At 50.4% G+C, this 15,624-nt stretch overlaps 1 protein-coding gene across 5 annotated transcripts in view; it reads left to right on the forward strand.

The window, feature by feature from the left end:
• The window catches only part of CACNA1H (calcium voltage-gated channel subunit alpha1 H), a 228,334-nt gene that overhangs the window by 140,197 nt on the left and 72,513 nt on the right, over positions 1-15,624 (forward strand). For all 5 annotated transcript variants that reach the window (XM_083799401.1, XM_083799403.1, XM_083799402.1 and 2 more), the window contains 2 exons: positions 893-1,679; positions 5,196-5,608. In XM_083799401.1, coding sequence (XP_083655527.1) covers positions 893-1,679; positions 5,196-5,608 — 1,200 coding nt within the window. The remainder of the gene's footprint in view (positions 1-892; positions 1,680-5,195; positions 5,609-15,624) is intronic.

Here is a 15,624-nt window from a genome sequence, read left to right on the forward strand (position 1 = left end):
AAACCATCTCCCACCAGCTTCCCCCGAGGATTCTCCAGACAATGGCCCAGATTAAATCCATACGTCTCCTACTGAGCCCAGCGCAGAGGTTTGGCCATGTAGGCAGTGGCACTTTCTTGACGTCAGTCCCTTTCACGCCTAAGGGCAGAGATCCTCTGATGGGAATATCTGACATTTTCCTTTTGGCTGATTTATGAACTCCAGTGATGAAAAGCCAGTTTGTGGACTCAGCAGCTGAGGGAAGGATGTAGTCTTAGGTCACTTCCATTCTTGTCCTTGGGACTTCATTTTGAAAACCTGATATCACCCAAGAGTATGTCAGCTCAACCAGGCAGTAAATCAGGCCTCTGCGGGAGCACTGAATCTCCTGGAGATGTACTTCCCTGTGCCGGAAAGGTACAAGAGTACAAAGGTACCACCGCAGGGATGCTGACTGTCCTCCTCAAAATGAGGGTGCCTGTGCCAAGGTGTGAAGTGCTGGAGGAGGAGGCAGTTTCAGTACAGCACAAGCAGGACTGCAGGCCATCTTTCCCTGTGGGTTGGCCGGGTGTTTCCCAGTAATCTGTTTTGCTGTGGTGACTGATCACGTTGTGTTTCATGCACCCTGCGTTAGTGGCAAATGTCATCACCGCTGAGGGGAGGAAAGTGGTGAAGGCTATTGTTAACAGCTTTCTTTGCCATTGCCAGAACAATTTAACATGGTTTAGGAGCAAATTTAGCAGCTCAGGCTCATGTCGACATAACATTTGGTGAGCAGACCCTGAGATTTGGCACGTTTGGAAATCTCGGGATTTCTAAGAACAATGCTTCAAGTCCGGACAGCATGTGGCGGTGAAGTGCATGTGTTGCTCTGTAGAGTCCCTGCTAACTCCTTTTGTTTTGTTTTCTCCAGGTTGGTTCCTTCTTCATGATTAACTTGTGCCTGGTTGTGATAGCAACACAGTTTTCTGAAACAAAGCAGCGGGAGAACCAGCTGATGCAGGAGCAGCGGGCCCGTTATCTCTCCAATGACAGCACAATCGCCAGCTTCTCGGAGCCAGGTAGCTGCTACGAGGAGCTGCTCAAGTACATCTGCCACATCTTCAGGAAGGTGAAACGGCGGACAATACGCCTGTACAATAACTGGCAGAGCAAGCGCAGGAAAAAAGTGAACCCAAACAGCACCACGAATGGGCAGAACCGCCGAGGCAAAAAGCGCATCACCTCCATCCACCACCTCATCCACCACCACCACCACCACCATCACCACCACTACCACATCAGCAACGGGAGCCCTCGGGGGCCGCGCTCCAACCCTGAGATTTGTGACTTGGAACTCAAGGTCATGAAGCCTGGAGGCAAACTGATGCTTCCTTCCTCATCACCCAACTTGCAGAGCCCTGCACCTCCTCCAGATTCAGAGTCTGTGCACAGCATTTACCACGCAGACTGTCACGTTGAAGGACCACAGGTGAACTGTAAGTCTTCCAATGCCCCTGCAAGCATTAAACTGACTGCTGGACTCTCCAACCATGGCAGCAACTACCCTACCATCCTGCCTTCTCCAACGAGCAAAGGCAGTTCAGTGCCAGTTCCCAAAGGAAAGAAGAATGGCAACTCACCTGTGGCGGTGGTTAACAGCCCTGTAAATTTGGGCACAGATTCTTATGGGAAGCTGCAGCAACTGGTAGGAGAGCATGGTAAGGACAAATGAGCAGGTATTTTTGCTTGGGAGAACTGGGCAAAGGGCAAATAGCTCAAGAGTTAAGGGGTTAATGATAGCCAAGGGGGGTGCTGGCGATGGCAGCTGTTTTGTGAATGCTGTTTGAGCTAAGTACAGAAGCCAGAAGTAGGACAAGTTGAGGGACTGAGAGCTTTGCTCCTTCTAGCCTTGTATTTGCAGTCATTGGCGAAAGCAAGTTGCAGGATGAGTGACTTTAGGCCACTGCTGAAGGCCCCTTTCCCATTAGAGGCTTCCCCTCTCCTCTTTCACCATGTGCAGAAGAAATGTAGAACTGAGTGTTACTGCAGATTTGGAGCTCACTTCAGTCTGAGTGAATGAAAAACATGTGAGGGACTCTTGTATCTCTGTCCCATCCTTATCTGTACAGACTGCAGCCACATCAGCATTGCTAGTTACTGCAGTTTTATCTCCGTTCTCATATAAATCATCCACTGCTGGTGTAGTGATTACATGCAATGCTTAGGTTTCTATTTTGCAAATTTTTTCCAGTCCTCATGGCTGGAGCTAACACCTAAAAAATAGTTTTAAGCCCTCAAACAGTAAAAAGTCAAAAAGATCAAGCTTCTTTTTTTTTTTTTAATCTCTTTAAGCCAAACTCATCATCTGTTTTTATCAATGCCTGTGTTTTCCAAAACTGTTTATCTGTGTGTGCATGGACACAAATATTTATCCTAGTGATGCATGTGCTGAAAAAATACCAAGCCTAGCTTGAGGGAGGTCACAGTAAAGGTTGCTTGCCAAAGAGGTTGGGTGGCTTGTCTTTGTTAATATTTTTTTTAAAGTGACCATACAAAAGGGTAAAGTGGATTGTTTATAGAGAAATTGCCTTCGGCAGACATTTCTGTATTTTTGGAAGCTTAGCAGGAGGGCAGGAGGGGCAAGGTTAGTTGCAATGTTCTTCCGTTGTTAAGCAAGGGCTTTATATGAATCACTGGTACATCTTTAACTATGCAAGTTAATGAAGGTTATTATGAGCCTGTGTATTTACCTTGAGATAAAAGCCCAGGCTCCACAGAAGTCTGGAACTGGGAAACCGAGGACGAGCAGAAGAGCTGTTGCTTGGAAGGCAGTGCTCAAGTCAGAGGTTTGGTTCTCCGTGCTCACAGGGTGATCTGCTGTTGGGACTCATCCCAGCAAAGGAAGCCCCAGATCTTAATCACACCTGCAACACCCCAGGGCCACTCCAGTGACTTTGGAGATTTTCACGTGGCCTCTGGTGGTTCTTCAGAAGCTTGAGGTTAGATGGAGTTGCTGTTAATAATGCAATTATAGTATCCTCTTTTCACAGAGGCATTTCAGCCCAGAGGATAACAAAATGTTTTAAACAAATCTCTTGAAATTGTTTTTGTCTCTCTCAGCAATGTGGTTTTATCTAGAGGAAGTGGGTGGGCACAGCAGCTCTTTGCTTTATGTGCAGCAGCTTTATGTGGCACCCCGAGGAGCACAGAGGCTAGGACAGGAAGCAAGTTGGCCAAGTCCATCTGGAGATCCTGTCTCATAATGTGTCCATGCCCAGCCCTTCCCTTCCACCCTGTGACAGGGAAGGTGAGGTGGGCTCACAAGCTCCCCCCAGCCCTCCTGTGCCCCTTTGGGCAAACAAAGGGCCGTTTCGCTTAATTCTCTCTCCACTCTTACCCGTCAACAAGCAGAGTCTGTTCACTGCAAGATTTGTGCAAGGGGAGCACACAAGTGATGACTGAGAGCATTAAGCAGGCATTAGCAGCCAGGGCACTCTGAGGCCCAGCTGGAAGCAAGGTTGGTGTCCGCTGGGAAAGATGCAATTGTGGGAGAGAGTATTCTCTTCCCTTCTTTTGTTGTGGAATTGAACAGCACAAAGTACAGCCTGTTCCTCCACGTTCTCGTGCCCTGCAATGCTGTGAGGTTATTTTAGCAGGCAGCCAAGGAGACTCTGGTATTTTGAAGACATCTGCGGCGCCAGTGTTTTTCATATAATTTTTAACACTTTGATAGCATTCAGGACATCTGGCAAGCCCACTGCCTCTGCCATCTGCACTACTGGGTCCATGCTCCGGTGTTTCCTCATCAGATCGGTCCTAATCAGAAACACCATGCTGATGTGCAGCGCTGACCACTGCTGCTTGCAGGTTGAGTAAGGGGGCAAATATTTTTCCTGGTGTCTTTGATGTACAGACCAGAAGGAGGACAGTTCTCTCCTGTGAGACTGTTTTGAAAGCCAGTGATATCTGAGTGACATTCAGGCAAGTAAAATATATTTTGTCTCCTGTCAGAACCCAGCTTTCAATCTAACAAGGTGCTTTATTTGTTTGCTGCTGCCTTCTCTTTAAAGTTGTCCTCGAGTGTCAGCCAGGAGTGGCTGAAATCAGCAGCGTTACTGCTGGGTGAGCTCCAAGCTCCTGGGCGCAGAGCCAGGAGCATCCGCTGCCATTGTGCCTGGTCTCCCCAAAATGTATCTGTATCTCCATCCAACCTCCAGGCAGGGGCAGGTCCCAGGGGAAAAGTGTCACCTACACCTTATTTTCCATCAAGGAAAATGTTCATTGATGGTTCAGTGGCGTTTTGTTGGAATGATCATGTGCAAGTGGTATTTATTGCATTCCTGTTGTTTTTTTGTTTGGTTTGTTTTTTTGTTTTTTTTTTTTTTTCTGCCAGTAATATCTGGTTCCAAAATATGAAGAAATCAGGAATTTGGTTCCTGAATATGAGGAAACAAAATCTGGTTCCATTTCCACTTGACTCATCCTCATTACGCTTGGCCACGTTTTCTGTGTGCCCTGGCTCTGTGACGGCAGCCAGCGTTTCTCCTCACACCACAAACCATGTGGTAATGTGTTTGTTTGATTTTAAAACACCTTGCACACTCAATCATGTGCCTAAAGCAAAGAGTACACCTGAGCTTTATTAAAGGCTGAAGGAGGGATGAAGGAGACTAAAGGGACTATGTGAGTCTCCGAGCTGTGATCCGTGGTCTGTAGCCGCCTTTGGTCCATTTCTTCTCCTCTCTCCTCATTACTATCTAAATGGAAGCTCTACCTAAATCAAGTGTAACAGCTTGATAGTGCTCAGATCACCACTAATAATGTTAGCCTGGTCAGATATAACCAAAAATAATTGGAAGTGAGAGATGTGCCAGTCAGTCCTCCCTGAGCAGCAGAGCACAAAATGGCCCCCACGTTGCGCGGAGAGAGGTCCCTCAGCCCCACGACCATGGAGGGGGCTAGAGGGTGGCTGGCAGGGCTTGGGCAGAGTGGAACGGAAGGGAAAAATGAGGCAAAGTGAGAATTGCTTGGTTAGGTAGAATGCTAGAAGGCTGTATTAGGTGTAACTCAGGATGTGTCAGGAGCCCAGTGCCACCTGTGTGGGGACACAGAGGGCGGTCCGCCATGTCGAGGGAAGGCCGCAGGTGTGCGGTGCAGGGACACAGAGGGTTGTCCGCCATGTCGAGGGGAGGTCATGGGTGTGCAGGCCTCATGGTGCACGTCTCCCCTTGCAGGTCTGCGGCGGACGTCCAGCCGGCTGTCGGGGCTGAGCGCGGCCTGCCCGCTGCCCAGCCCGCCGGGGGGGACGCTGACCTGCGAGCTGCAGGACTGCCCCTTCTGCGCCAGCCTCCTGGAGGACCCCGAGTTCGCCTTCAGCGAGTCCGACAGCTGCGACTCCGACAGCAACGGCGTCTACGAGTTCACCCAGGACCTGCGGCACGGCGACCACAGGGACCAGCTCCAGCAGCAGCGCAGCAGGAGGAGGAGGAAGAAGAAGAAGCCCAAGGAGAGGAACAAGGTCACCCGCCTGTGGAAGGCGTTCGGCAGCAAGCTGAAGAGGATCGTGGAAAGCAAGTACTTCAACCGGGGGATTATGATCGCCATTCTCATCAACACGCTGAGCATGGGCATCGAGTACCACGAGCAGGTGAGTGCAGGGATGGCCTCGAGGGTTTGTGGTGTCAGGCGCTCGCCATTTGTTAGCTCCCCGTAGCGCCTGGGGTGCTCCATGTTTGCATGGTGGCACGGGCTGGCACCAGCAATGCAGTGCCAGAGGAGGAGCGAGAGGTTTTCATACAGGTGGGAAGCACCAAATGGGATCGAGGGCCTGATCCTGATGGCATGTGTTGAGCAGAAGCATTGTTCTGTGTGTGAAAAGCCTGGAAGGCAGCTGTCAGCACCACTGAGGTGTGGAGAGTTTAAATGTGTGTGTTAGGACCTGGCAGCTTAGAGTCCGACGGTGTAAATTATTTGCTGTGAATTATTCATACAGGCGTGATTTGTTCTAGGGGAAATAGACCTTTTGGTCTGATGGTGGCGGTGCATGGTGGTATGTGGGTATGAAACTGACCTCCCCAGGAGCTGCACCTCCTTGTGCAGATAACCCACAAAGAAGTTTCTTCTTTGATTCTGGACCTTTAAATAAAAACTTCAACTGTCAGGCAATGCTAAAAGCAACGACAACAAAAAAGAGTTTCCCCCTGGAGACTCCAAAATGTTTAATTTGATCTCGTAGGGTGCAAGTAGGTCTTTCTTTTAAGTGCTTGAAGGGAGGAAAGAGAAATCATGCTGTTCCCAGTATTAGCCTGAACATGGTGATGGCAGAAAGCAGTGCTGGCAGCTGAGGACAGCCTGTCCTTGTGGGCTGATGGGAGCCAAGGGGCTGTAGGATGGGAGAGAGGGGTGAGTCATCTGGTATCTCCAGTTGGTCGCTCTGGGGAAAGCTAAGCTTTTTTTCTCAGGAAAATTGGTTACTTTCAACCATTTCCTGAAGACGTGCTCTGGAGTTGCTCATGCTGCCTCTGTGTTGGGTTCGGAAAATGCTTCCTAGAAAGGCCAGGAGTTCCTCATACTGATTTTGTGGCCAAAGGTTCATGAAGTGCTCCCCCAAATCTCCCCTGCAGAATAAAGAAAAAGACAGTATTTATAAAGCTATTCCTTCTCTGTGCCACAGTCTGTCTACTTAGGAGGAAGGAGGAAGGGCAGACAGGACAAGATGCTCTGCATTTTCTTCTCCATCGTTTCCCAGGATTCAGTCCTTCTCAGGACTATGGCAAACAATCCTCCAAAGTGTTACTCCTCTGTTTTCTTACACTTAGGTGTTTTGTATTGCCATATGCCATCTTCTATGCTGTCTGAGGCATATTTTCTTTCAGAAAAGCAAGTACTCAGCTAAAACACGTGAACCTCGACTGTACAACAAGAAATTAGTTCACATTTACAGCAGAAAGGGTCCAAATCCAACAAAGAAAGAGCTGTCGCTGTCAGCTTTCTGTCTGGTTAGCTGTTCCACAACAAGTTTTAAAATTAGGAAATACACCTTGTCAGTCACCTTTGAATAGACCATTCATTCCTCACAGCGGCTGTGTTTCTGCATGGATACTCTTTTGTCAGGCGGATACAGCTTTGTCAGTCCTTGGATATTGCCGAGATGGGTGCTGGGGGAAAACTTTAGGCAGGCTGCAGCGAGAAAGCCCAGGGATCGCGTGGAGTCTGTCCACAATCACTCGTACAAAGGTAAATTGTGATAATTGCATCCTTGCAGCTGACAAAGGAAAACTCTAGCTAGCAGGTTTATATTGACTTTTACCTTGTAAAAGATTTGTTTTAAACCATCTCAAAGCCAATGGCAATACAGATCCTGAGGCTTTTGGCTAGGGAACGTCAGACTCCCGCCAGCTTTGCTCACAGGCATGGCCCAGCTTGGGCCCAATAAAAAGGGAGGAATTTTAAAGTGAAACTTATAAAAGTTCCTCCACGTGCCTGACTGCAAAGCGTCTCTGGTATAACGAGCCGTGGAGCTGTCAGAGCCCAGCTTCGGAACACCTCATGCAAGCACTCTGCTATCAACAGAATGACCTCCAGGGCATCGCCCAAGCCTGGGACACCGTCCGAAAGCAGTAGAAAAAGGCTCTGGGCTCCCAAACTGTTTGGCATGAAAGTCTGGGGCTTCTGCAAGCAAAGCGTGGCGATTTCAGAACCCACAGCCCTCCTGGTGTGAGAATTGGCTGCAAGGCTCGTGGTGGGGGGCTGGTCTTGTGCGGAGATAAGGAGCAGATGCCTGGGCGAAGCTGTCACGAACCCACAGCGTGGTGTTGGGACAGTGGGAGGTGAGACGGGCTCGTTTTGGTTATGCCGTGCTCCATGCCAGGAAAAACAGTTTGATCACAGCTTTCTGGTTACCGTGTGACAGACGCTGCTCAGTCACAGCACACCTCTGCTCAGACCAGGCATTACAAGACAAGAAGGTGTGAGCCTTCCCCAGGCTGTTAACCAGGCACAGGCGTTACTGTTGTCTCCTTTTGCCATTCCCCAAGGTTTTAGGAGCCTGCATACAAGGATAGCTACTCTCTGTTGTTCTCCTGGCTCTCATCCTCTTTCCTCTCTCCTCAAGGGTGCTTGGTGTTACCCAGAGAGCAGGGTTCAGGGCTCCCTTTGGGGACGCCTGCAGACAGCAGCAGTATGGGCTCTGAAGCCCTGCAAAAAATCACCTACCATGGAGACATTTGCTCTGGATGGAACAGTTTAAGCAAGTTCCCTGGTCGTGATTCTTGCCGCTTGTTCTGCTGAACAGCCATCAACTGGTTTTATTAAATTGGGCTGCAATCATTGCAACAGCCCACAGGGAAGCCCTCCCCAGACCTCACCATCTGTAAGGAAATGCCCAATTCCCATTAAAAAAGTCATTAACGGCTGCTCGCTTTTCTTTTCCGGCTTCTCAGGCTTCATACAGACATTGGTGGCTTTGCAAGTAGATGGGCACACCGTATACAATTTTATTTCGGAGTGCCGTTGGAAGCCAAGGCATCAATCCTGTGCGCGTGGGAGGGGTGGAGGGTGCTGAGCAACATATGGCATGGAGGAGAGCGGCACTAGTCCTGGTGCGTTATCTCGCCTTTCATCCCGGGACGTGGCAGCGCTCTGCGGAGAAGTCGCACGGAGCCCTCTTGAGGCAAGCAAGCATTATTGTCCCTAACTTCTGGATGAGGAATCGAGGTTGCAAGGTGCCAAGCTGGAGGCAAAACCCGATGGCTCTCAGCGTTTATCTGCTGGCCCTCATCATAGCTGCAGGGCGAGGTGGTGCCTGTGCTGGGCAGTGCTTTGGCAGCATCCTCCGGCTGTTCACTGCACTGCAGCAGCCCACGGTGCTGCCTCCAGATGTCTGAGAGTGACCTGTCCACATCCAAATCCCCTCAAGGCTTGAATGTGCATTTTTAGGGGAATTTGAAGCTCACAGCAGTCTGCTCACACAATTACTCTGGCCGCTCTTGGCTAACCCAGCTGGCACCACCCCATTTAATGCATGCAGCCCGTTTATAATACTCTTTTAGGCAGGGGTCCTGGCCTGTGGCTAAAGGCACAACTGAGGTAGCAGCAGCTGACTCACGGGGAGGAAGAGGAGATGCCAGAGCACCTTTGCACAGAGCTGTCCTTTAGCAGGCCTGCTCTTCTTGGAGGCAGACTGGGGATTTCACGGCAGCACAGACAGTTTGTGGCTGGAGATCCGTGCAGCAGGAGGCAGCTGATGATGGCAAGCGAGTTTCTTCGGGGCTTCAGTCATCAGCAGCGATCGGATCCTCCCGCACAGCGCATCCGCTGGCTTACCAGCCGGCACTGCCTCCAACTGCCAGGTTGTAGATGTCTGGTAATTAGGAGGTCACAGGATGCTGTTAGTTAGCATCAGCACAACTTGTATTTCAAAGGTTAATTGGCTGCTTTGGAGTTCCTTTTTTTTCTTCCCCTCCTCTTATGCTTTATGTATTTGTCTATCCGAGGCACAAATAGGCACTCCCACAGATGACGAAAGCCAAGCACAAAGAATAAGGCAATCCTCGCATTAATCTTCCAGGCGATTTCGAGAAATGGATGATTTTACTGTGCGTTCATTGCAGCTGACAGTCCTGGAGTATCTGCAGCAACCACGCAGGAGCAGTGCTCTCCAAAAGCCCGACCTCTGCCATGCCTTTGGAGTGGTGCCTGTCACAGGCAAGTCCTGTTCCTGGAGCTGTGTGTCCAAGTGCCACTCTGCCACTGAAAGCTGGTACCTTTTTGTCCCAGAGTCCCTGTGCTTCAACGCCTGGTCTGAAGGAATAATTGCTCCTTCTTCAGCCTCTGCTGCCGGGCTAGTTCAGCCCTGGTAAAGGGTGGTGGACTTGAATCCTTCTGTCAAGGCCATGAAGGAGTAAGACGAGCTTATTCCTGCCAGGAGAGCTCAATTCCCAGCTCCTCGATTGTCCCACAAGGGACAGAGTCCTGTTCGTTTGTCCAAGAGAGATGCTGGTGATATCCCTGCAGAAGGGTGAGCTTTGAATTCATCCCCGAGGACCTCTGATGTTTTCAAATTGTGAGGAGAGACCCCCACTTGGCTTCCCTGAGGAATTTGCAGAAGTAGCTGCTGGTACTTGTAATGATTCCACATAAAAGGCTCAATTTACATCAAATGGCACTAGAAATGCTATTTTATATTCACTTCTCAGAAGAGAAGTACAAATTAGTATTTGTTCCAAGCTATTGCTGTTCAAAGAGCTTTTAATTGGTTTTCAGATCTCTCACCCATGGCACGTTTCGTTCAGAGCAGCTGTCTTTGGAGTAGGTTGGAGCTGACCTTAGTGGCACCCAGTGGTCCATGGCCCATCAGCGTACAAGAAGTATTGGTTTTGAGTAGCACATTTTATTATTCTGGAGTAAAAGTAATTCTGTGTGATTTAAGGTAGCAACCAGCTTCTCTAGTGACTCTCTATTTCAGCATTTGTCGATTTTGTCTTGAAAAATTGTTTTGGCCTGGAAAGCTCAGCACTTACTCAGAAAGCAGAGGTGAATCTCAGAAGTGTTTGAAGCAAATTGCTTAAATTCCTTTTGAGTTGTGTGTCAATAAAATATTATCCTGATCCGTGATTCTGACTTTCAACTAGTAAAGCTTGGTCACTACCCAAACTTTGATCCAATTTTAAGAGCTCGTGCGCTGGCTGGGCTTGAAGTAAGCAGGTTCCTCCAGCTCAGCGCAGGGTGTCCCTGTTCCCCCTCCGAGGTCCTGGCAGTAAGCTTGGGGAAGGAAGGCAGCTTTCCCCAGGTGTTGGTTTGGTAGGGAAGCTGCATCGAGTGAGAACATGTGTTGGGTCTCCTGAGCAGAGCAATGGAAATTTGGCTTATCCAGCAAACACCTTGTGATAACCTGAATTCTGTCCCCACCTCCTGGGAGGGAAGCAAAGGGCTTTGTCTGGAGATCACACGGAAGAGAGATGTTTCCCATCTTCTTTTGTGCCCCAAGATCACACGACCTTTTGAGTGCTCTCCAGACCACCTTTCTCAGTACTCTCTGAGCCCCTTTTCTGCTGACCACCACTCTGCCGGGACATTCCCAAAACTGCCACCAGCTTTCTTGTCCCCTCTGCACGCTTCAGGCTGCAAGGCTTCTGATCGGAGCCAGCAGCGGCTCTTGGGTGAGCACCTACACCTGGCAAAGGGACGTTTCGTTCCCATGTTGGAGGGAATTGAGGACTAGAGGCAAGAAGTGAGGTGCTACTTCATAACGTGACAGATGGCAAATGTTAGCAGCCCAAAGCCAGGTGGCTTGGCTCAGGGCTACATCACCGTCTGCCTTCATGGCAAAGGGTGTAAATCACATCCCTCCACGGGGAGCCTACCGTGAGTAGTGTTCCCGGAGACTTTTACTTACCCCTTTCTGTAATTTAACCGACTCCTCTGCTGCTCTGTTTTCCTCTGTTGGATTGTATGTTCTTGGTATATTTTTTCTTACTATATAAGGGAAAGCATACTAGGGATCCTTCCATTCCTCTGACTCCTACCAGACAGGAACAGCACCTCTCCGATGCAGAAACCGAGTGCAATAACTCACTGGAGTGCTGACATGCTGAGCAGCCAGGGGAGAGCCGGCAGAACAACAGAGCCAGTCATGCCGAGGGGAGCTTGCAGGCTGATCTGGTTCCTATGGATGTGCTCATTGGCCTAGGGAATAATATTAGGATATTCCCCGCAGAGCCGTAGGCACGTTTTACTACCACCAATGGCTCAGTTCCTTCCCCTCACTTACGCCATTAGCTGCTCCGTGTGGGGAGGGATTGGCCGTATAAATCCCATCCGCTCTCTGCCGGGGATGACAAACTTCGTAAGCAGGTGACAGTAACGTGCTTCCCAGCATAAGCTGTCACGAGGAGGCAGGGCCCACGGGGGCTGTGTTTCTTCCACCTGGGTCACGCAGCGAGTCAGCTGGGGCGGTCGCGGTGCCCTCCGAGGCTTCCCAGGCCGAGTCCACGAAACCCTCGTGCTTCGTAAGCACGCCTGATGGCAGCGGGTGGTTATATATAGAATGAGGACAGATTGTTTGCATTTCAGCTGGCAGGTAAAATAAACCAAGTGTAATGGAGCCCCAAGAATGAAAGCAGAGCGCACTTGCCAGCTGCATTTCATCACAAAAAATGTGCGTAAATCACAGCCCTGGGCGGCCAGCTTCAAATGGAAGGCTGACAATGGCTCTAATGTGCTCCGAGGCAGGGAGGTTTGACACAGCTGGACGGTGGGGCGTTCATTTTCTGCAAAGGGAAACTGCAGCGAGAGACGGCCTGGAGCGAAGAAGGTGGCTTTCACAAAGAGCGAGCGTGGCGCCGCATCCGGCCTGTGCCCTCCCGCTGGCTGTCAGCGAATGCTTTTCATCTGGGAGTGGGTTTTGTGGGAGGGAGGCTGGCTTTCATCGCCTAAGTGAGCCCTGGGGAGAGCGCTCCGTGCTCCAAAGCAGGCGTACCTGGTAGTCCTCTGCCTGAGCGACAACAAGATGCAGGTTTGAGGATGAGCTCAAGCATCTGGTTTGCGGCAGCTGTGATCAGTGCCTCTGGAGAGATCGTGGTGCCTGCAGGCAGCACGCAGACCCCAGCACGGGCTCCTCCGAGCAGCCCCCTGGCCTTGGTGCAGCATGCAGCAGCTTGCCATCCTTCCAGCTGCCTCCACGAAAGGCAGCCGGGCTGCAGGGACAGCCGCAGGGGGGAAAATGCAAGAGAGCAGGAGAGCCAAACCAGTTGATGGGGGCAGGAAACCTGCTTCGGCTGTGCCACCGCTTACCAGGCTCGGAGAGGAGCGAGGAGCAGCTTGGGTTGACCCAGGAGCTCTGGGGAAGATGCGGCTGTTTGCAGGAATGCCACCTCCCGCGTCAGCCGAGGCTGCCTCTGCTTCCTTACACTCCCCCATTCTGCCTGCATCCATCTTTTGTTTTCTTGGATTTTTTCGTTCCACAAGACGAGGATTGCATTTTGTTCTGTGTACATCGCCCCAGCCACGTGGGGCTCCTGGGCAGGGCTTGCTGGATGTTATTACAAGTCATAATAACAGCAGGAAGGGGAGCAGAGCGCTGCGCCTCTCCCAGCACCAGGATTTATGCCTGAAAGTTGCAAGTAGACCCTGCAAAACCGAGTTTAGAGCCCAGATTCAAAGCAGATGCAACAGGAGTGTAGCACAAGGAGATATGCAGAGACGAGGGTGGGCAGTGCATGTCGATTGGTGGTACCCAACTGTCAGGAGGCAAAAGAAGTGGTCCTGTTTAATTTAATATCTTTGTGCCTTGCCGACCACTCCTTGTGGATGATTGCTTTCTGCGTAGACCTGAAAAATAGAGAAAGACTCAAAAATAGGTTTAGCTGAGCAAATATTAGGAAGGTGTAGAGAAGACAGTCATGCACACCTAAGAGAAAATGGGGTTAGTATTTGACATATGAAATTTGGCATATGAAATGCTGACAACGTAGTCTGTGAGTTCTGGGTGACGATTCAGTAGTATTGCTGAGAGGCCCTGTACACTGCCCGGGTCCTCGGGGCTGAGGATTCCCAGGCAGAGGGTTAAAGATACCTGGGCAGAGGATTAGAGATGCCCGGGTTAGAAATCTAGCTCCTTTCACCGGAGGAGAATCGCTGCAAGGAAATAAACAGGTATGTTTAGTGCTGCTGTCAACTTGAGTCATGAATTTTCCTCGGGTTTTAACCAGGGTTCTCCAGCTGGGACAGTGAGATTATCCAGAATTATGAATGAAGCTTTAAATGTCTCCTTGAAACCTCCTTCTGATTTTTTTGTTACAAGATCAGGATGCTTTTTTTTATAAATGGATTGGAGAGGTGGGGGGGAGAAAGCTGCATCTGAAAGGAGTGAGACTCTTACTCCAAAACAAGGGAGATTTGGCATGCCTGCATGCATTCTTTCAGAGCTCTATTTTTGTTTGCTCTGTCTGGTTTACAGCCCTTAAAGACAGCCTGACTCCCAATTTGGGAAAAAACGCTGTGCACAGGCCGTGTAGCACCGGTGGAGGGGCTTGCTACGGCCACGGATCTGCCACCGAGGGGGACAGAGGCAGGAAGACCCCGTGGCTCCTTTCCCCACCCCGCTGAAGGCATTTCGTTTCTCAGGAGCTGTCTCTGCTGCCTGATGCTCGTACAAACGAACACATCCTCTCCCCCTGGCCTGTTCCTGTCCCTGTCCCATGCACAGATGTATCCAAAACTTCTTACCATAGTGCTCTGGGAGCAAGCAGCAGAAAGAAAAGGCTTTTATTTATTTTATGTACTCCAAGGGGAATTGGGGTTGCTGCAGACAGACGGATCATGTAGTTCTCTGGCTCCAGGCATGACTATACATGGGCTTGTCTGCACTTTAAAATTAGTTTGGATTGAGGTGGTTTGGGAAGAAAAAGCGTGCTGGCTGCTCCTAGCAGCTCTACCTATGGAGCTTTTGGGTCGTGCTCACGTTTCGCATTTCACCATCCGGCTCAAACGTAACTCACAGCGACGCTGGATGTTCCCCGCAGTAGATGGTATGACTCCCCCCGTTGGGAGGGCTTTTTTGCTGAGTGACAAATGCTCTTCTGGAGGAGGAGTGTGCCCACCTGCGGTTCCCCTTGTGCCGCTTGCTCTGGGAGCTATCCAGAGGCTAGGCAGAAGCATTGCAGCTCCAACCTGCCCGAAATCCAATCCATAAGAAATAAATCGAACCGCAGTATGCTGCTTGGTGTCGGAGAGAATCAGGCTTTTTATTTCTTCTCTTGGTGAAGGTTTCAGAGCCATCAGCCCTGTTACCATTGCTCGTCTCTGGTCACTGCTGCCGGGGAGCGCACGCAGCTTGAAGTCATTTGTGTAAACTCCTTTCAGCCAGAGTCTGAAAGCAGCGGGGGTTGCCGGGCAATTATCTTCTCGCGAATGGCCTGTGCTATGGGGGCTGTATTTCTCACTTGTGCTAAGGTCTCTTGAAGCTGCCAGAATAAGAGATCAGCATCTTAAATGTCTTTTAACAGAACTACTAGTGTGGTATGGCGGAAAGCTGGCAGGTACCAGCTGATGCTGGTGCCAGGGTACAAGAGACTGGGCTGCAGAGCATGGAAGTGCGGCGGGGGGATTAAATGCCAGAAATCCCAGTTTATGCCGAGGACTAATGGGAGCTGCAAATGCAGCCGAAACGCTCTGAAAGCCCCTAGAGCCAGAGGTGGGAGCAGGGACAGCTCACCGGCACGACACTTCGCAAAGATATCCAAAAGAGCTTTCCCCTTCCTACTCTTGTTCTCCTCTCTTCTTTCCCTAGCTCCGTCCCCTCTTCAGGGTGTCACTGGGATCTCCGAAGCTTCAGGCTGGGCTTACGTTATTTCACGTAACCCCTCCTTCCTGCTGCCAGAGTACCAGCACACACAGGTACCCCCCGAAGTAGCAGGAATCACTCCCGTGCTCTAGCGTAGGGAGCTGGATGGCCAAGTTATGCCTCTGCTCCATCCCTTCTCATTCACACACTCTCCCTGTTCCTGAGGCTGTTTAACCTGTGAGTGAGTGATGGACGGGCACGCCGAGACCAACAGATACTGACCCTGCAGCAGATGCTTCCCACCTGAGCCTGCAGAAGTCCTTTTGTGTTTCAGAAATGATTTAATGCTATAGATTTCCTCCTGTTCCTTTTTCTCCCTT

This window comes from Anser anser, assembly GCF_964211835.1.
Source record: "Anser anser genome assembly, chromosome: 15".
Lineage (NCBI taxonomy): Eukaryota > Metazoa > Chordata > Aves > Anseriformes > Anatidae > Anser > Anser anser.